The following is an 18,035-nucleotide window of genomic DNA, read 5'->3' as shown; positions in this document are numbered from 1 at the left end:
CATGACGATTGCAAGGTCCGCCCACTCCCCTGGGCCCACCCCTACATCCAGGGGCAAGTATGGCTTTGGATGAATCTAGCCAACCTGGCAGATCCATGAGCCACCTGGTCCATCAGGGTGCACAGTCGGTGCTCAGGAAAGGTATCGAATGAAGGGATGCTGGGAACTGCTCTGGATAAAAAGAGCAGTGGCTTTGAAATCAGACAAAATGGCTTCAGATTCTAACTCTGTGATTCTTGGAAAGCAAGGTGAGTTTTCCTCCACAGGACGCTGTGAGGATTAAACGAGAGCATGTATGGGTAGCAGATGCTTCTCACGCCCCTTTGCCACATGGCCTGGGCCTCCCTGGGATTTCAGCTGCAACTGCGTTGACAGCTCTTGTAGACAGTCCCTCCGCCAGCGCCCACGGCATCTCTCTGCTGCCTTGGGCCCTTTCCCAGAGCTCTCTGAGCCGGCCAGCAGGGCAGCGGGCAAGCGCGGACCCATCTATAGCTCCAGGGGAAACCCTAACCAGTGGAGGAAGAGAGCTGTTGGGTGAATGTCCCAGTCTCCCGTCCTCCAGAGGGCCAGCACTGACGCAGGGTCTACACCGTCCCTCAGAGGGTGGCTGGCAGGGCGGAGGCCCAGCTGCCCACAGTCGCAACCAGATCATAAGGCAGCCTTCCTGGCTTTGCCTCCATCCCTACCTTAGTCTCCCTCATCCCTCCTTCCTTCTGCCTGGAGTCACATCCCAAATAAACCACTTGTACCCAAGTGGTTACCTCAGGCTCTGCTTTCCCAGGAACTCAAACTAAGCCAACATGTAGAAGACTCTGGAGCGGTTCCAGAAGAATCCGTCGTGAGCGTGTGTCTTGGGCCAGACACTGTAGTGGGCGCTGGGGCTGCAGAAGAGCCTGCGGGCCCTGGTGTTAGAGGCAGTTGTGTAAACAAGTCACTACTCCACAGGCTAAAAAGAGAAACACAGGCACCGTGGAAGTCTGGGAAGCTACGGGCAAGCATCCCAGGGTGTCCAGACTGGGGGTGGCAGGAAGAACGCCAAAAAAGGGCCTCTAGAGTTGACGAGAGGTTAGCTGGGGGAAGGGAAATGGAACCTTCTAAGCATGGAAAACAATATGAACGGAGTCAAGACACACTGTGGAGAGCAGGGAGGTGAGGCTGGAAGGTGAGGCAGGGAGACCTCAGCCATGTTAAGGAAGGGAAAGCCACTGGGAGGCTCTGTGTGACGGAGTGCATGGCCACACACGTGCCGTGTGTAGAGAATGAATGGAGAGATTTCCCGTCAGGACAGTGGTGAGAGTACACTCAAGAGCCCCTGCCATCTGCTCTAAACATACGTAAATGACAGCAAAACAGACAAGACAAAAAAATGGTCAAGGTGCACTACAGGACTCAGAATCAAATAAGATGTATCCAAAGGTCAGAAACAGAGGAGGAGACCCACTGCCATGATAAAGAGGGCATCCGCAGAAAGCGGAAATTTAACTCCCATGGTTGGAAGAAGACCCACGCAAATTTCATGCCCCTAAAGTAAGACCTAGAGAGACAAGTCAAGGCAACTTCAAAAGCACCGCACAGGGAGGAGCAAGGGTGGCGGGCGCAGCGGGGCTCCTGACACAAACCACTGCTGCAAACAAAATCCACTGTTATGAAAGACAGCAATCGGACAGAGGAGAGAGTTCACACTCGAGGAAATAAAAACAATAAAGCAATCTGAAGAAGACTTAAAATAAGTACGTGTCAATCATCTAAAAAATAAAGGAGAAAAAGAGACTCATAAAAATGAGAGGAAGTTATAAAACTGAGACAGAAAATTATAAAAAAGAAGACTGGAGCGGGGGCAAGCACTGAGGGAGGGCCAGCTGGAAAGCTGTTGCCATCTTCTGGGAAAAAGAAGATGTGGTCGGGGGGCGGGGGCGGGGAGTCAGGAGAGAGACGGGGAGAGAAGAGGCCCTCATCAGTGCTAGATCCTTCTCCTCTCTGCAGTTTCTCTTGCCTGCATTACTTCAAAAAACCTTGTCAGAGACCGGAACGACGGACTGCCCTAACATACCTTGGCCTCCCCTTCCTCTGTATCTTTGTTCCCACCGGAAGTGACAGGTGCCCTCATGTTGTCTTCCCACTGAGCCCTCTAAGAGCAGGGATGAAGCCTTAACTCTTACCTGGATTCCTAACGTCCAGCTCTGGGGCAGAATCGATTTAAGTCAACTTAAACAGCTACAGCACACTGAAACAGGGGAAAAACTCAAAGTATGAAAAACAAAATTAAAACGTGTGGTACACGTTTCACTTCTAATATGGGATCATCTAAACTACACAAACCATCTTAAAATTTAGTAAACCCAGAGTTCAAAACAATATTTCTGGTATTTCAAGCATGTTAAACTAAATTTTCCTTTCCTCTCCTTCCCTTAATACAGATTGAAAATAGTAACAGTTGCTACTGAGCTAGCCAAAGGAGGACCATTACTCACCACCAAACAACACACAATAAAATCCAGGAAAAAAGACTTACAAATGGGTAGTAAAAGGTGGTGAAAGAGGCCATTATAGGGCTTCCCCGGTGGCGCAGTGGTTGAGAGTCCGCCTGCCGATGCAGGGGACACGGGTTCGTGCCCCGGTCCAGGAAGATCCCACATGCCGCAGAGCGGCTGGGCCCGTGAGCCATGGCCGCTGAGCCTGCGCTCCACAACGGGAGAGGCCACAGCAGTGAGAGGCCCGCGTACCGCAAAAAAAAAAAAAAAAAAAAAGAGGCCATTATAATATACTAAAGTGGCAGAGCTGCTAACATTTCAAGTGTTACTCTGCTAGAAATCTGAACAGCAGATTCATTAAGCTATCGCCATAATCAGGACCTTTTTAATGGTTCAGTCCGAGGGTCCTGTCAGAGGCCCAAACGTTGTTTATATAACCTGAGCATCTTTGCCACATAGAAGGCATAAGGGGAAAGGAACTGACATTTACTAAGCACTTAACGGTGTGCCAGGTCCCTTAAATACACTAAATAGCTTTAGTCCTCACAGTAAGACCGAGATGGGGGCTGTTACTGACCCCATTTCACAGATGAAGAACACAGGCTCGTGAAGATTCAAGATCTTCCAGCAAAGTGGCGGAGCGAAGACTGCAGACGCAGACCTTTCTGACTCCAAAGAAGCACTGCATTCTTTCTAGTTTTCTAAACTTAAACCTCCTGCTATGATGCTGAGCTTCTAATAGTCTGCACATTCATTCAAATATTCATTGAGCTTCTCCCATTTGTCACGTAAGGCGGTGGAACTGCATGGTGAAAAAGAATCATGGCGCTGACGTTTCATTGAGGAGACAGACATCCACACAGACACGGGTAGCTGAGTAAGACAGTGCAAGGCAAGGAGAAGTACAAGGAAGGAGGGACGAGAAGGAGGGGAGGAGGGCGGCAGTCCTGAGACAAAGTGTAGAAGCAGGGATTCTTGTTAGACAAAGTGGTCAGGAAAGGCCTCTCCACAGAGCTGAGACACCACCACATCCCGGGAAAAGTGTGTGCCAGGTAGCGGGAACTGCTGCTGCAAAGGCTCTGAGGTGAGAACAAGCTTGGATGACGGAGGAACAGAAAGGTGAGTGTGAACAAGAGAGGCAGCTGATAGAGACACAGAAACAGGCAGAGGCCAGGCCAAGGAGCTCTGATCTTACTCTAAAGGTAACGGAAAGCCAGTGGAAAGCTTTAAGCACAGAAGAAACATAATCTCATCTAAGTTTTTGAAAGCTGGCTCTGGCTCCTCTGTGGAGAATGGCTACAGAGAGGCAAAAACGGAAGCAGGGAGACAATCTAGAAGGCTGTGCTTTTGGAGTCCAGGCACGAGATGTGACAGCTTGGACTAAGCTGGACTAACAGGGAAGCCGTAGAGACGTGAGTGGGTGGATTAGGGATACATTTTCCAGGTGGAACAACAGGACTTACTGATAGTTATGAGGATTGTGGAAGCTACACTTCCGGCCACAGCAGTGCTATTAAGTGACTCGTGGAAGAACAGCAGAGAAGCACATTAGAACAGGGGTTGGGTTTTAAACCAATTAGAGGGACTTCCCTGGTGGCGCAGTGGTTAAGAATCCGCCTGTCAACGCAGGGGACACAGGTTTGATCCTTGGTCCAGGAAGATCCCACATGCCGCGGAGCAACTAAGCCTGTGCGCCACAACTACTGAGCCTGCGCTCTAGAGCCCACGAACCACAACTACTGAGCCCGCGTGCCTAGAGCCCTGCTCCACAACAAGAGAAGCCACCGCAATGAGAAGCCCGCACACCATGACGAAGAGTAGCCCAACTAGAGGAAGCCCTCGTGCAGCAACGAAGACCCAATGCAGCGAAAAATAAAGAAATCAATACATTTGTTTAAATTAGAAATTAAAAAAATAAAAGAAAATAAACCGATTAGAGTTGAAAGCGCCTGTCAGACACACAGGAGGAGACAGCAAGTAGGCAGCTGACCGTGTGATCTGAAGGGGGGAGTCTGGGCCGTGGGTATGAATTTGGAAGTCACACAGCATACTCTGCAGCCGCGGAGAAAGGAGGTACAGAGAGAGAAAGGGAGCTAGAACGGAGCTCCGGGACACTCCAACATCCAGCGTCCAGCATCCGGCAGAGGAAGAGCAGCCAGCACAGGAGACTGAGGAGGAGAGGCCAGTGAGGGAGAGGGAAAATAGAGAGGGGAGCTGTGAACAGAGGCCGGAGAGCGTGACCACCGCTGCGGGAGAGCGGACACTGGCCACTGGATTCACAACTTGCAAACTGGAGTTGACCTTGATAAGTGAAGCAAAGGGTATGGAAGCACTTGGACTGAGATGAAGAGGCCTAGGTAACCCCTCACCTGTCCCATCCAACCCTGCTTTCAGACCTGGGCTTGGTCAGCTACTCGTGCTACAGGCGTCCTCGGGAGGGGTCACACTTTGTATTGATCGTCACTCGTTTCAAAATGGGCGCTCAGCACCGCCCAGCAGCTTCTCTTCTCCTCTCCCCAGCTGACGACCTTGCCCTGCTCAGGGGAGGGGAGCACGGAGGAAGCAACCGCGAGTGCCCATCCGGAGGGACCTGCATGTGCCCAGGCTCTGAAACAAGATGAAAGGGGTCTCGTTCCAGGGACTGGAAGGACTGTGCTCCAGGGCAAAGCCCAGAAAGCAAGCCGGGGACGGTGTGAGCAGAGCCGAAGGAGGGGGTCGCCAGATCACACGGGGCCCGGCAGACTGCGCTAAGGATTCTGGTCCCAAGAAAAATGGAGCGTCTCCGAGCGGTCCTAAGTAGAGGAGTGACTTCACTGCATTTTAAGTAACCGCTCTGGATACAGTACGGAAAACAGCCTGGAAGGGGGACGGATGGCTGCAGGGGACTAGTTAGAAGGCAACTGCAGGGATGCCGCAGAAGTGTGACGGAAGCGAGGAGTGGAGAGGAGGAGACAGGGATGGGAGGAGCGCATCTGGGAGGTGAAGGGTCAGGACTTGGGTTTGGGAGGTGAAGGAAAGGGGAGGATCGAGGAGGACCCGGGTTTCTGTCTGAAGCCCACAGACCCAGTCCCTCCGTAACACAGGATCTGCCTGCAAGCACTCGCCGTGTCCTCTCCCCGCAGACCGCACACCCGAGTCTCCCTGGGTCTTTCTCCGCTAACTTCTTCAGACCCCTCGCCAGCTCCACGCTCTGGCGGTCCCTTACCTGTCCCTTCACCATGCCCAGAAGAGCAGACCCAGGTTTTTCAGGAGAGTTAGCTTCTCTGCTTCTACTAGGTATGGCTCAAGAATGCAATACTAGCCTTGAAAAAAAAAATCCCAAGGGCTCCCCCTTTAGACTTTTTCCAATGTCACACCTAAGTTTAGCTACAAAGACTGAAACACTTAGGTAATAAATCCTAAACCATGTCCTCTAGGGAATGGGGCAAACGAACCAGAAGCACGTGAAGGCAGGGTTGGGAACCACACACATGGTGAAGACCATGGGAGAGCAGGGCCAGCCAGCCCGTCCTCCACGAGCTGACCCTTCACTCCAGCCCCAGTGGACGAGTGCTCGGCTTGGTCAAGTGCAAGACAGCTAATCAGGCTAAGCTGCTTCCTTATTCCATCCCAGTGGATGGCTAAGTTGAATCAGATTTACTCCTGGGGCCCAGCTACTCTGCTAGCCCGTTAGGCCCCAGCGTGGATGGCTAGAGGGTGGCAGAGCTCAGAGGCCTAAGTCTCAGGCCTAAGCCTATCGCGCTCCACACCAGGGTATCAGACATGGGCTCCGTGATGAACACAGAGGCCTGAATCACGGGCTGGCCGACGTATCTTGCATGTGGTATGAATCTTACCTGAGGGTAACGGGGAAAGTGTAGGAGTAACTGGCCAGGCACATTTTAAGCAGTAATATCACCAAAGCCCCACTTAATACCAACCTGGATCCCTATGGACACACATTATCTCATTTCATTCTCACAAGATCCCTACAGGGTCGCTAAGTATCATCACCCCCCACTTTACAGGTGAGGAAACCAAGATGGGGAGATAAGTCCCAAGGTCCAAACGGTACAGCTGGACCGGAGCACAGGTCTGTCTGACTCTAATACCCTGCTTTTTGGGGGGATCAAAACACCGAACTCCTGGAGAGACTATCTGGGCAGAAAATTAGTGTTTCCCTGGCCAATGAGAATCCTAGTTACCCAAGCGGTCTTTTTAAAAGACCACAGCTGGGCCTTCAGGAGGGCCCTCGGAGCCGTGAACCTGCCGTCCTGGGGCTCAGCGGTGCACCAGGAAAGGCAGCTGCACAGAAAGCAGGATCAGAGCGGCAGACGCCGGCCAGCATTTAAGAAGCCTTTTCTAACACTAGAGCTGGCCCACGATGGCCCGGAAGCTGATGGAACAGACGCCTACAAGGGAACAGGTAACTGAATGGCTGATGTCCCAAGCTTGCCTGCGGAGTGTCGGCGCGTAAAGCGCTTTCTTTAAAACTGTAATGAAGCCTAAATTTTCAAAAATCAGGAGACTGAGCATACAAATTTGGGGCTTCTACTGAAAGACTGGAAGCTCTGAGGCCACGGGCTGGCATGACAACAATGATTTGGGGCTGAAAAGCTCCTCCCTGCCGGGAGGGAGCATGTGGGCCCCATTGTTACCTTCCCAGGTCACATCACCCAAGTGCATTCCTAGGCGGTCCTCAGAGAGAGCGAGGTGCACCTTTTAACTCTTAACACAGAAGCCCCTGATGCCGAGGAAATCCTCCATTTCTCAAGTGTCATTATGGTCACCCAACTGCCTGTGATAATATACCAGAACAGCCACTGGGCGTGTCCCCCTAGCATGAGGACTCATGCCAGAAAAATGTTAAGCAGATGTCAGGGGCTGGGGAGGGTGGCCTCCCGGAGCTCACAGAACACTACCGTCTTTTTCAGCTGAAAAAATGTGTACGAGGCTGAGCCCACCAAGGACATGAGAACCGCTAGGCTCCTGCCAGCCGTCCTGGGTGGTGGTACCGGCTCCCTTTCTCTGTCTGTGCTGGAGGAGAATGAAAGGTTTCACTGAACACACGCCACGTGCCAGCCATTCTCCTTGAACAGCATTTTTTCCACTCCTCACAGCAACCCCAAGAAGTGGTCAGAGAAACGGAGGCACTGAGAGAGGAAAGCAAGCACAGCTCCCTCTGGCTCCAAAGCCCAGAGCAGCTGCTAGTGGCCTGGAAAGACTGGGAAAGAAGGGAAATCCGCTCCTGGAGGACTAATTTTAAAAATACAAATGTACTGAATATTTCTCCCTTTTCGTTTTAAGGAAAACACCCTGTAGTGTCTCCTCACATAGGAAAGACTCCCGGCAGATATAATGAGAAGGGAATTGTAGTTCAAGCTCAACGTGAAACAGCAGAGTCACAAGTACAGGGGCAGTTTTTTAGGCTGTTGTAGAAAGCGGAAGGGATCTCGGGAGGGCTGATTCCTCGCGCTGACAGCCAGGCAGCCCTTGCCGGGCTCCCGGGAACAATCCTGAAGGAAGCTTTCTCTCTCCTCTTTACGCTGGCCTTGCATGCGGCTTCGCTGAACGCAGTCCCCTCGCGGCCAAGGAGCAGGCAGCCTAATTACTTAATTGCACAACTGGCAAGATTCCTTCCAAGCCATTTCGGGAGCTCTCCCAGGTAAATTACACAGCACCGCCATCTAAATCCATTTAGCAAAATGAGTTTGTTCTCCCCTCAAACCAGAGACAACTGCAGTGCCTGGGTCCCATGTCTACCTGGATTCCAGTAACCGTATGGCCTTCTCGCTGAAGAGAGGGGCGAGCAGGCTCAGGAGCTCGCCTTCTTCCAAACTCTGGTCTGCGGGGCAGCCGGATTTGTGGGCTCCGTCGGAGTCTAAAATATTGGAATCTGTGTGCCTTAAATATCCATTTTTGCAGCCCCCTTTGGAATTGACCTCCATAATCTGCAAATCAAAGTATGTGGTCAGATAATGGACTACGAAGGAGGGCAAGGGGGTCACGTGGAAAAGAGAGAGAGGATGGAGGCAAACAGTGCTGAGTGAGGGCAAGCAGACCCGAGAGAAAATGAAAGGGGAGAGGGAGGGTGCACGCGGTCCACACACGCTCATCTGAGGGCACGGAGATGTTTACGTCACTTCCTCTCACCCTCAGTTTCCTTATCCGTAACTAGGCACAGGAACGCCACCTCCCATGGCGGCTACGAGAACAAAATGAGATGGCTGGCCCACTTAAGTTCCTGGCGCAGTGTCTTACCCGCTACAGCTGTGTTCCCTCAGCCCACGGCCTACTTCCTGTAAATTCTTTCTAAGAAGGGTCCGGAACATTGTTAACTGCCATTAACAATGCTTTTTGGACATTGATTATATGCTTCTTGCAATGTATCCTCCTCATTATATATCAGAAAGCAACCTCTTTACAGACACATCCTCATTACTGTGACTTTGATTTGTCTCATCAGGACGGTGGAGAGTTCCTAATTCCCATGGAGACGTGTTCTTCACAGATCCACCTCCTTGGGTCGCTGAAGGTCCCAGAGGAGTGGTACCAAGGAAACATCTAGTTAAAGCCTGTGCTGGGCATGTCTTGAGGTGCTGCAATTAGCATTCTTTCTCTCGCTTTCCAAAGCTATAAATTTCTTCTATCAGTCTATAAATAACTCCTCTTGACTTCATTACTGCTGGTGATATACACACTGGCCATTACACCCCTCTCTCCACATGTGTAAAATGATTAAGATTTTTAAACGGAAGACAAGACCCACACAGATGAGCTGTCATTTATAGGGTCTTGTTTGCCACCAATCTAGTCATTAAATCCACCTAAATAAGCAACCTCCACCGAAGGAAAAGTCTAGAATATAATAATAAAAAGAGCAATTGCTACCACTTACTGAGCACTTAGGACGTACCTTCTCTTTAAATATCACAACAATTCTAACCAGGAAGCGGTGTTATTATCTTCATTGATGGGGAAACTCGGACTTGGGGGTTAAGCAAGGGTTAACGCAAGGTCACAGAGATCGTGACCAAGACTCAAAATCAGACCTGATCCCGGAGCCCCCACTTTTAACTGCTTTGCTGTCCAAAACGCTCATGAGAATGATCTCTCACTCAGGACTCCACGAACCTGAATACCCTGAAGGCCACGAACGCCCAGTCTGCAGCCTCCTGTCTCCCACCGCATCCCAGTCTTTACGGTTCTTTCAACCCTGGAGAATATCTGCTCCAAATGTTCAGCCTCAGTGTGCCTGGAGTGAAATTCTCAACACCGTCCAGATGACGCTACGCTGGGTTTCAGATCAGGAGATTGCAGACGGACCCAGAGGAGGAAAGTCTGGTTCTATCAGTGGCTCCTTACACTACACACATGATCTGGGAGTTCACAGCAGTCCAGAGACAAGGGCTCTGGTCCCAACTCTGTCACTGCCTTACTCTGAGCCCCAGATAAACCATCTCCCCTCCTAGGCCTCAGTTTCCAATGCGTAAAATGAATGCGTTGGGTCAGAGCTCTGAAGAGCTGCCCAGGCCCAGTGTCCAATGCCTGCGACTCTCCTGCAACAGCCTCGTTTTTATTTGCAACTATATGTTTGTTTTCCTGGTTCATGACTGGCTCTACCACCCCATCTGTAACTTCCAGAAAGGAAGAGACCTCCTCTCTTTGCTCCCCGCTGGCACACGGCAGGCACTCCACACAGATGGAAGGAACAGAAAACCCGTCGGACTCGTTCCAGACTGGAGGCGGGCTTGGGCACAGAGAGGGGCAGATGTTCCTACCTTGTTCCTCTGCTCCAGACGCTCGCCACTCAGCAGATTATTCTTGTCATCCTCTCCAATTCTGCTTGAGTCCTCGTCCTCCTTGCTAGCCAGAAGCTACATGGAGCATGGAATGGTGTGAAAATGCAACCCAAAAATGAGTGCAGCATGAATATGTATGAATAAGTCGGTGATGTCTTTTTTAAAAGATGCAGAACAAAAAACAAACCAAAAAAAGAGGCAGAGACAAATGCCAAAGCCATGAAATAAAAATTAGCCGAAGTCAGAGCTGCTAGTTCTGGCAAATCACACACAGCTGCCTGGGATCACGCATAATTTAAGGACAAATTCCCCAAGAAATAAGTAAAGCCATTTCCCCCTGCCCTCGCATGGCCTTCCTGAGCTGCTGGAAATTGACTGTCCACAGCTGTCCGCTGTGCTGCCCCCATCCCTGCCATTGCTGAATTCACTTTCAGATTATATAAAAGTAACAAGATTTTGGAAAACAGCTATTGATGGAATTGAAACTATCAAATAGCGAGAAAGCAGTAAACGAAATTTACGGTGTGTCCAATTTATGCATCCCTTCCATTTAGCCCAGGGGATAAACCTCTTTTTGTACTGTCACACATCTGAGACGGGCAGTCTCAGCCACACTGCCATTTTGCTGACAAAAAAGTCCTCATCGCTAATGAGTAGAGTATCCAGCTTCCCTGACAATAACTTTATGCTTTTGAAAATGAAAGAGAGTTATTTCTAAAGACTGCGTAAATCCCTAATGCTCTGAAGAAGTGTAAACCCCAGAGCTTCTGCAGTTTGCGTTCTACAGAACAGACAACTCAGTGTTCTCAACGGGGCCAGATCTCAGCTCTCTGGAAGAGGGAAAATTCTAGGCACGAGACACCCGGATTAACCAACTAAAAAGTGAGAGGGAAGGTAGCCAACGCTGTTTCAAAAACTGTACCAAACCGCATCTCACCAATGAAGTAGTGACCGCTGCACCACAGCGTTAAAACATGAGCTGAGTCCCAGCCGCCTGCTGGGCATGTTGTACATACGACGTATCTAAGGTTCTATCTCCATACCGTGATTTCATGAATTCCCACATTTAGTCAATCACCCCACGATTTTCCCAGCCCAAGTTAAACTTTTCTGATCTTCCTTCTAAAAGAAACCCTTTTTTGGAAGAAGAAAAACAAAACAAAGCAAACTGACTTCACAAAGTCTTTTACAGAAAACTTCCCAGGATCAGAATACATTCAACCCAACCATCCTAATCAGGATCAAAGAGGACTGATGAGTCTACAAATCTTACTACACTATCAAGCATTCAATACGCTAAACATGTGTAAGTGTATTTCCTAAGGCATAAAAGTCTCTGAATATGGATGAGGAACTTCTCTCCCTCTGTTGGTTTCTTCCCTCATTATTAAAACATGCTCAAGTTACCAACTAGGACAATCAAATTTGTCGGTGGGAGTATAAAATGTTAAACTACTTTAGAAGAAGTCCTGGCAATTTCTTATAAAGCTAATAACCCTATGACCCAGGAATTCCCCTCCTAGGTATTCATCAAGAGAAATGAAAACATAGGTCCACATAAAGATTTGTATATAGGGCTCCCCTGGTGGCGCAGTGGTTGAGAGTCCGCCTGCCGATGCAGGGGACACGGGTTCGTGCCCCGGTCCAGGAAGATCCCACATGCCGCGGAGCAGCTGGGCCCGTGAGCCATGGCCGCTGAGCCTGCGCGTCCGGAGCCTGTGCTCCGCAACGGGAGAGGCCACAACAGTGAGAGGCCCGCGTACCACCAAAAAAAAAAAAAAAAAAAAAGATTTGTATATGAATGTTCACATCAGCTTTTATCGTAATAACCAAAACCTGAAACAATCCAAATGTACATCAATAGCAGAACGAACAAAGAAATTAGAATATATGTATACAATGGAATACTACTTAGCAATAAAAAGGAACAAATTATTCATTCACGTAACAGCATGGATGAATCTCAAAAACACGCTGAGTGAAGGCAGCTTCACACAGAAGAGAAGATACTTTATGATTCCGTTTCTATGAAAGTCTAGTACAGGCAAAACTAATGGTGGAAGAAAATGAGAAGAGCGGCTGGAGCGGGGGCGAGTGGGAATCGCCTAGAAGGAACACGAGGGATCGTGATAGAAGTTTGGGTTACACAGGTACATACATTCGTAAAACTTAGCAAACAAAGACTTACGAATTCTGTATTTCATCGTGTGTAAATTTAAACTTAAAAGAAAAAATAACTATAAACATATTGAAGGAAAAGATATACATGTTAAAGTATTTAGGGGGAAGCGTACTGATGTTTGTGATTTATACTAAAATTTATCAAAAAGATATGATGGCTGGTGGGAATGGTTAATAGTAGAATCTAAGGGGTGAGTATATGGGTGTCCATCATGAAGTTCTTTTCACTTTGCTAGAATTTCTTCATAATAAAATGCTGGGGAAAAGCCGCTCTCATTTGAAAAAGAGCAAAATAACTACGCTTTTCCTTCCCGGTTCATCAGCAGCTCTGGTCACTGAGTGCTGCCTGCCTCTCTCCAAGCTTCTTGAAAGAACTCTCCATCCTCACCTTCTGCAACGTGGCTTTTGCTGCCAACGCCCTCCAGAAACTGCTCATGAAAGCTCCCCAAGACCTTCTAATGCAGGAGATGGAACCAACCCTCCTGGGATTAGGGAAGAGGCAGCAAGGCGCTCCTCCCCAACCCTGTGGATCAGAGAAGGGTCTCCCTGAAGTTTAGCCGAGCAGAGTACTGGTAACCCGTGTCATTCCAGCTGAAGCAGCAAAAGCATCCGAGTGATCCTTCATTTCCAGAACCACAACCACACTGTGACTCAACATACTGAAATAAAAATTCTCTTTCATTTCTCTTTACCTCTACAGACGTGGTTAAAATTAAAAGCCAGTTTCCAGCAATGATCAAGAAATTCAATGCTGTGGACACAGAGACATGTCCCGCATGCCATATGTGACTTGTCAGTTTTCAAAGGCAAGATCCCAGAGAGACTGATGCCTCACTGCAGGTGGGCTCTGTTTCGGGCCCACCACCACCTGGAGGAGTGCCCCACACCTCCAAGCGCCCACCGGCGCCGCCTTCATTTCCCCACCCTCACCGCTCCTCCATCCACCACCACGTGGCCTCGGTCCCCCTCACTCTGCTGAAACTGCCCAGGTCACGAATGATTTCCCAGCCGTTTTTCTCTTGTTTTCTCAGAGTACGTGACACTGTAAGCACGCCCTCCCTAAGCATCGCTCCCTAACAACTTCACTGGCCTGGTTCTCCCCCTGCCTCTTGAGCTATTCTTTCTTGACCTTTGCAGGCCCCCTGCAGGGGGGAAATTTCCTCCAGGGGGAAATTCCCTTGACCTCACAAGAGGAGGCCGGGCCCGTCTCCACGCCCGCGTGCACTCCTCCAGGCCCTCGCCAACCTCCGCTTCTCTGCATCACGGACTCCATGGGGCAGGGACCCTGTCTGTGTTCCGCTTTAACACCAGGGCCTGGTGCTCAAGACAACACTGCTAAAAGGACAAACAAATGAATCAAGACTTTTTTCAAAATGACAGCTGGAACCAACAGGTTTTCGGGATTACCCCGGTCTTGCTACTCCAAGTGTAGTCTTTGGAGCAACGGAAGCTTGTGAGAAATGCAGACTCCCGGGCCCCGTGCCAGGCTCACTGAGCCAGAATCTTCACGTTAACAAGGTCCCCAGGAAATTCACACGCACGGTAAACTTTAGAAGCACTGCCCTATGGTGTTGCTAAAACAACACTGAACAGAGTCAGAAAAGGGTTTAGTTCCAACTCTGCCACTAATTTACTAAAAAAGTAAAATTAAAATAGCTGTGTTTTACATATTGAGTGCCTACTACATGCCAGGCACGGTGCCAAGGGCTTTATAAATCGGGTACAACTCATAATAACTTATGAAGTCAAAATGTTAGAAACTTCCTCCTTTCAATGAAATTCAATCTGCTTCTGACAAACCAAATTTCATTCTGTTGATGATAACAGATGTTAACAAGCACCTTCTACTTCTGAGTACCACTTCTGTCCTCTGAGTCACATGAGGTCTATTTCTTTTTTTTTTTTTTTTGCGGTACGCGGGCCTCACTGCTGTGGCCTCTCCCGTTGCGGAGCACAGGCTCCGCGGCCATGGCTCACGGGCCCAGCCGCTCCGTGGCATGTGGGATCTTCCCGGACCGGGGCACGAACCCATGTCCCCTGCATCGGCAGGCGGACTCTCAACCACTGTGCCACCAGGGAAGCACAAGGTCTATTTCTTATTCAAAAGGACAGCCCTACATATATCTGAGTTCAATTAAATTATGCCCCTTAATCCATGTTTCCTCTCCATGCCAAAAAAAAAAAAAAAAAAAAAAGCAGTTTTCTAACCATCCCCTAAAAATGACAACATAAGTAAATAATGACAGCGACTAACCGTTTCTGAGCACTCGCCCACGAATCCCACCCCCCAGGGGTGACAACTGCACGTCACACAGCTCATGGCTTACGATGCTCACCGCCCCCCCGCTGCCACTGCAGTCCGCTCAAATCACTCCTGAACGGCAATTCTCAACCACACCGTTCTGTAATACATAAACTATAACCAGTAAATAAATACAAGGAAATAGGGGCAACCTCATTACAGATTTTTTCTTTTTTTTCTTGATGTACTTTAAAATAAAAGGATGCCTCTTCTTGGCCTTTTGTTGGTTTGGCTGGTTTTTCAGTGACCTGCCCGCATGCAGGGAATAAGCGCTGTGTGCCCAGCAGGAGGGAATCCAGCCCAGGGCCACCGTTTTGAAGACACAGCTGCCAAAATGCATCAAGGGCTTCCTACTCTTTATAGCCTTTGTCGAACTAAAAGTTGCGGAGGCAGGGGTGTGTAACACGAAAATAAATCACGTGCCTATTTTATACACATATCTATCTGTGTCTGGACCTTTGACCTAGTCATTACTCATCTGGGAACACAGTCTAAGGAAAAAAGGCCTAAACCCTGAAAATGATTTGTGTCCAAAGACATTCATCAGGTGCATCACCGGAAATATCTACATGTCCGACAACAGTGGCGCAGCTAGCGTCTCTAAGATGGCATAAGAGGTTATAACACAGCAGCCACTGGAAAGAGACAGGAAACAGGACTGTGTATGTACTGTGGGTGGGCACGCACACGTTCAAATACACACATAGAGAAGGAAAGATTCCAGGATGTTAATTAACTGTGTTTTAATGTGACAGGATTAGGGGTCATTTCTTTATTTTCCAAGTTTTAGGCAATGCTGTGGGTTAATTAAATATTGGAGGAAAAACTACTGAATTTTAAAAATACAAAATATATTTGCTGTCTGTTTTTTTCCTTTTCTGATTTGTAGGCTCCCAGAGCACTGGAGCAGTGCCAGCCCCTACTCCACAAGCCCTGCTGCCCAGAAAAGGCTGTGGACCACGGAGGCATTTCCCGTTTGTCTCTGCCTCGTTGCTCATCCAAGGAGAGCCACACACTCCCAGGGAACAGCAGCCTCTCCTTGCTGCCATCCCACCCTCACCCCTAACAGCCTCTCCTCCCTCAGCTCAAGATGATCGTGGGAGCACCATCCTGCCCGTGCGGATCTCCCCATCGCCTGCCGGGGAAGACGGGGCCTGTGCTGCGAAGGACACGACTATTCATAGGGAACATCAAGTTGATGTGCAACCTGACAGATGACTCCAATCTGAATCGGCTGCTATTAAGATCTCAGAGTGGCAAGAGGAAAATCCCTCTGTTCTCCAAAGGACATAATAGGACATTTAACAGATTTCTTTCAAAGGGCAAATGAACAAACACTCGCCGTCTGACACTCAAATGAAGCAGGTGACGAATGGGCTGCTTATTAAAAATGCCACAAAAAAAAAAAATGCCACATTGGGAAAAACAAACCAAGAGACTTGTTTCTCCCTAAATGGGCTGCAGATATTCTTGCTTTTCAAAATTATCTGGAGCCCTGGAGACTAAGCTCAATAACATTCCCTCTCTCCAAGGGAGCAGATGGCCAGAGCGCCGCATAAACACCTTTGAGCGTTTCCCACCTTGAACGTGGGAGGAGACAGCTGAAGGCTGACAAATCTTTCCCCAGAAATGGTGTGGCAATGAGACCTCCATTTACCTGGCACGCCAGGCTGAGTTCAAGACAACCCCAACCAGGAAGGTTCTGGGGGATCCAAGTACAAAAGGCCCTAGTGCATTTCATGATGAGGACAGTTCCAGTCTTCTGAAACTAAGTAGCATAACACAGGCATGGAGCAAGGCGCTTCCTGGGGGAGCGTCAGGCCAGGTAGGGACTAGAGGGAGGAAGTGGCAAGCTTCTCCTCGCTGTCACAACATCAGGGCCCTCTACTGTGCGGTCGGGTTGAGAACAGAGAAAATCGGAGCCAACACACCACAAAGGTGAGCAGAGAGCCAGAGTCACAGGGTGAAGGGGCTCCCCCCGCTTTCCCTGGGGTGGGCTAACGGAATGGGCCCACACCCTCAGTGAGTACAAAAGCCCAGGAACCACACACGCTTTAGTGCAGACACCAGATTTAACCTTCCGTGGCCCTTCCAGACTTTCAAATGTCACCTGTGGAAAACTCCCATAGTCAGGAAGCTGAATTTGTGGGCTCACGGGACGCCGACTCTGTACTCCCTGTCGGGTCGTCGGTACACAGCAGAGTGCAGGGGTTCCTGGGTACGCGTGGGAATTAACTGCACACATCTGGTCAAATCCAGAAGCCAGATGCCGTGGGAGTGACAAGACGCATTTAGAGGATTAATACAAAAAGTAAATGAAAAGTGTGTTTTCTCGTTTGTTTCTCCACGGTAAGGGGTTCATTAAGGCTGCAGCTACACTACCCAAGCTACGTGGGTGACGTGGCAACTCTCCAGGCCCCTGAGACCAGACCAGTCATCCAGATGTACCAGCTACAGCCCAGATCCCAGGGCCGGACGTGGAGTCCAAAGCATCACAGCACATCGAGTGTGTCCACGCAGATACGACCCAAACCTGCGGGACGCTCTGACAGACCTGCTGACCTAAGAGGGCCTCAAACCCCGTCCACGGCAGAGGGAGTTTCAGCAGAGACCTCCCAGGAGAGATGCAGCCTGGAGATGTGGGGCGGGGGCGTTACTCTTTGTGTAATTAGCACGCGAGGACGAGAATATTCTTTCTTACCTCCATCTGATCTGCCGACTCAGGCCTGTCCTCTCCCGGGAAGCCCATGCAGGAGAGATCAAAAATAGTTTTCTTCAGGTGCCGGTTGTCCGCGTACAGCTCCTTCACCAGCTGGATAAGGTCACCGACCTGGGAGATAAGGGCAGGAGAGGACTGACTACCCACGGGTACACTGCTGCCTCCCGGGGCCACGGCTACGGAGAAGACGTCCTGCATCACAGTCACGGAGAGTCAGGTGGCCTGACTCCAGGCTTCAGGCTACCCTGGGTACAGTGAGAAAAACACCAGCATTTCTGTATTCTAACCCCAGCGCCAGACTTCAAGGCAAAGAGATCCTGGGCAAGCTGCCTGGTCTAAGTCTCCATTTCTACATCTGTGGAATGGGTTCCCGTGAGCACTGAACACGATCACGGTCACAGCACACTACAGCCCTCGGCACGGTCTAAGTACTCTGTCCGTGACGCAGATATGGCCTCTGCCTTGTACTTGAGACCCTCTGGAGGAAAACCCCCCAGGACTGAAACTTCCGAGGCTTGCCAGAGGCTTATTGTACAGCATCCACCTTCCTCTTTCTATGCCTCTCTAGCACCGTCCATAAT

The 18,035-nt window shown here is 49.7% G+C and overlaps 1 protein-coding gene across 4 annotated transcripts in view; it reads right to left on the bottom strand.

Moving 5' to 3' along the window:
• Positions 1–18,035, bottom strand: part of CDK5RAP2 (CDK5 regulatory subunit associated protein 2) — a 181,749-nt gene that overhangs the window by 60,805 nt on the left and 102,909 nt on the right. For all 4 annotated transcript variants that reach the window (XM_082657379.1, XM_082657380.1, XM_082657382.1 and 1 more), the window contains 3 exons: positions 17,437–17,565; positions 10,232–10,327; positions 8,214–8,401 (listed from right to left, as the gene is read on the bottom strand). In XM_082657379.1, the coding sequence (XP_082513505.1) occupies positions 8,214–8,401; positions 10,232–10,327; positions 17,437–17,565 (413 nt within the window). The remainder of the gene's footprint in view (positions 1–8,213; positions 8,402–10,231; positions 10,328–17,436; positions 17,566–18,035) is intronic.

This window comes from Grampus griseus, assembly GCF_964374135.1.
Source record: "Grampus griseus genome assembly, chromosome: 6".
Taxonomy (NCBI): Eukaryota; Metazoa; Chordata; class Mammalia; order Artiodactyla; family Delphinidae; genus Grampus; species Grampus griseus.
Note: the sequence above shows the minus strand (reverse complement) of the source record. Positions and strands in the feature narration are given on the sequence as shown.